General features: G+C 74.1%; 1 protein-coding gene across 1 annotated transcript in view; it reads left to right on the top strand.

The window, feature by feature from the left end:
- Window positions 1-141: 141 nt before the first annotated feature.
- Window positions 142-866, top strand: part of PLIN4 (perilipin 4) — a 9,321-nt gene continuing 8,596 nt past the window's right edge. The window contains exons 1-2 of the mRNA XM_021711614.1: window positions 142-192; window positions 606-776. Coding sequence (XP_021567289.1) covers window positions 142-192; window positions 606-776 — 222 coding nt within the window. The remainder of the gene's footprint in view (window positions 193-605; window positions 777-866) is intronic.

Below are 866 nucleotides of genomic sequence, written 5' to 3'. Positions count from 1 at the left end.
CCGGCAGCCGCCCGCCCGCCCGCGCAGACAGGCCTTCGCGGCCCGGTGGGCAGATCCCGTCGCCCGGGGCCACCAGGGGTGGGCGGGAGGCCTGGGACCCCTCCCCACGCTCTCCGCCCCGTCCAGCGGCTGCGTATCGCCATGTCGGCTCAGGACGAGGGCGGCCGGGGTCCCCCCAAGCCCAAGGGCAAGGTAAGGGCGGCCCAGGCCTGCTGGGGACCCTCAAGCCTCGGGGGTCCCGGGCCCCGAGAAGGGCTCCCCGTGGGGTGGGTGGGCTGTCCCCTCCTGTCCCCAGCCGGGGCCGGGGGCTCACGCAGACCTGGGGGCTTCTCCAGCGTGGGACCTCGGGCCTGCCCTGTGCCTCAGTTTCCCTGCCTGTGCAACGGGGAAGGCGGAAGGAAAAGGTCTTTGGGGACCGGGTGGGCGATCGTGGACTCCGTGAGAGGCAGTCTGGGTCTGCCCACTGCCGGGGTGGGGAAACTGAGGCTGAGTGGCCCGGACACGTCCCCCAGGAGCGAGGGGCCGAGGCGGTGCCGGGCTGGCCGGCGCCCCTCCCCACCCCGCCCCTGCCGCGTGGTTCATGCCGTCCCCTCCCCCACTCGCAGACCCTGGGCAGCTTTTTCGGATCCCTGCCTGGCTTCACTTCTGCCCGGAACCTGGTGGCCAGCGCCCGCGGCCCAGCGAGAGAGGCCCGGCCGGCCGCGGAGGCCGCCCGGCCTGGGACTCAGGGTGAGTGGCCAGCCCGGTGGGGGGGAACTCCCGGGGGGAGTCATTGGGTGCCAGGAGGCGGGCGCACTCATTGAGCGCCAGTGGGGAAACTGAGGCAGGAACAGGGCACGTGAGTCGTCCCCGGTGCCATCGCCCGC

The sequence above is a fragment of the Carlito syrichta genome, unplaced genomic scaffold, assembly GCF_000164805.1.
Source record: "Carlito syrichta isolate Samal-C Ts95f unplaced genomic scaffold, Tarsius_syrichta-2.0.1 Scaffold84696, whole genome shotgun sequence".
In the NCBI taxonomy this organism is placed as follows: Eukaryota; Metazoa; Chordata; class Mammalia; order Primates; family Tarsiidae; genus Carlito; species Carlito syrichta.
This window is presented reverse-complemented; position numbering and strand designations above follow the sequence as displayed.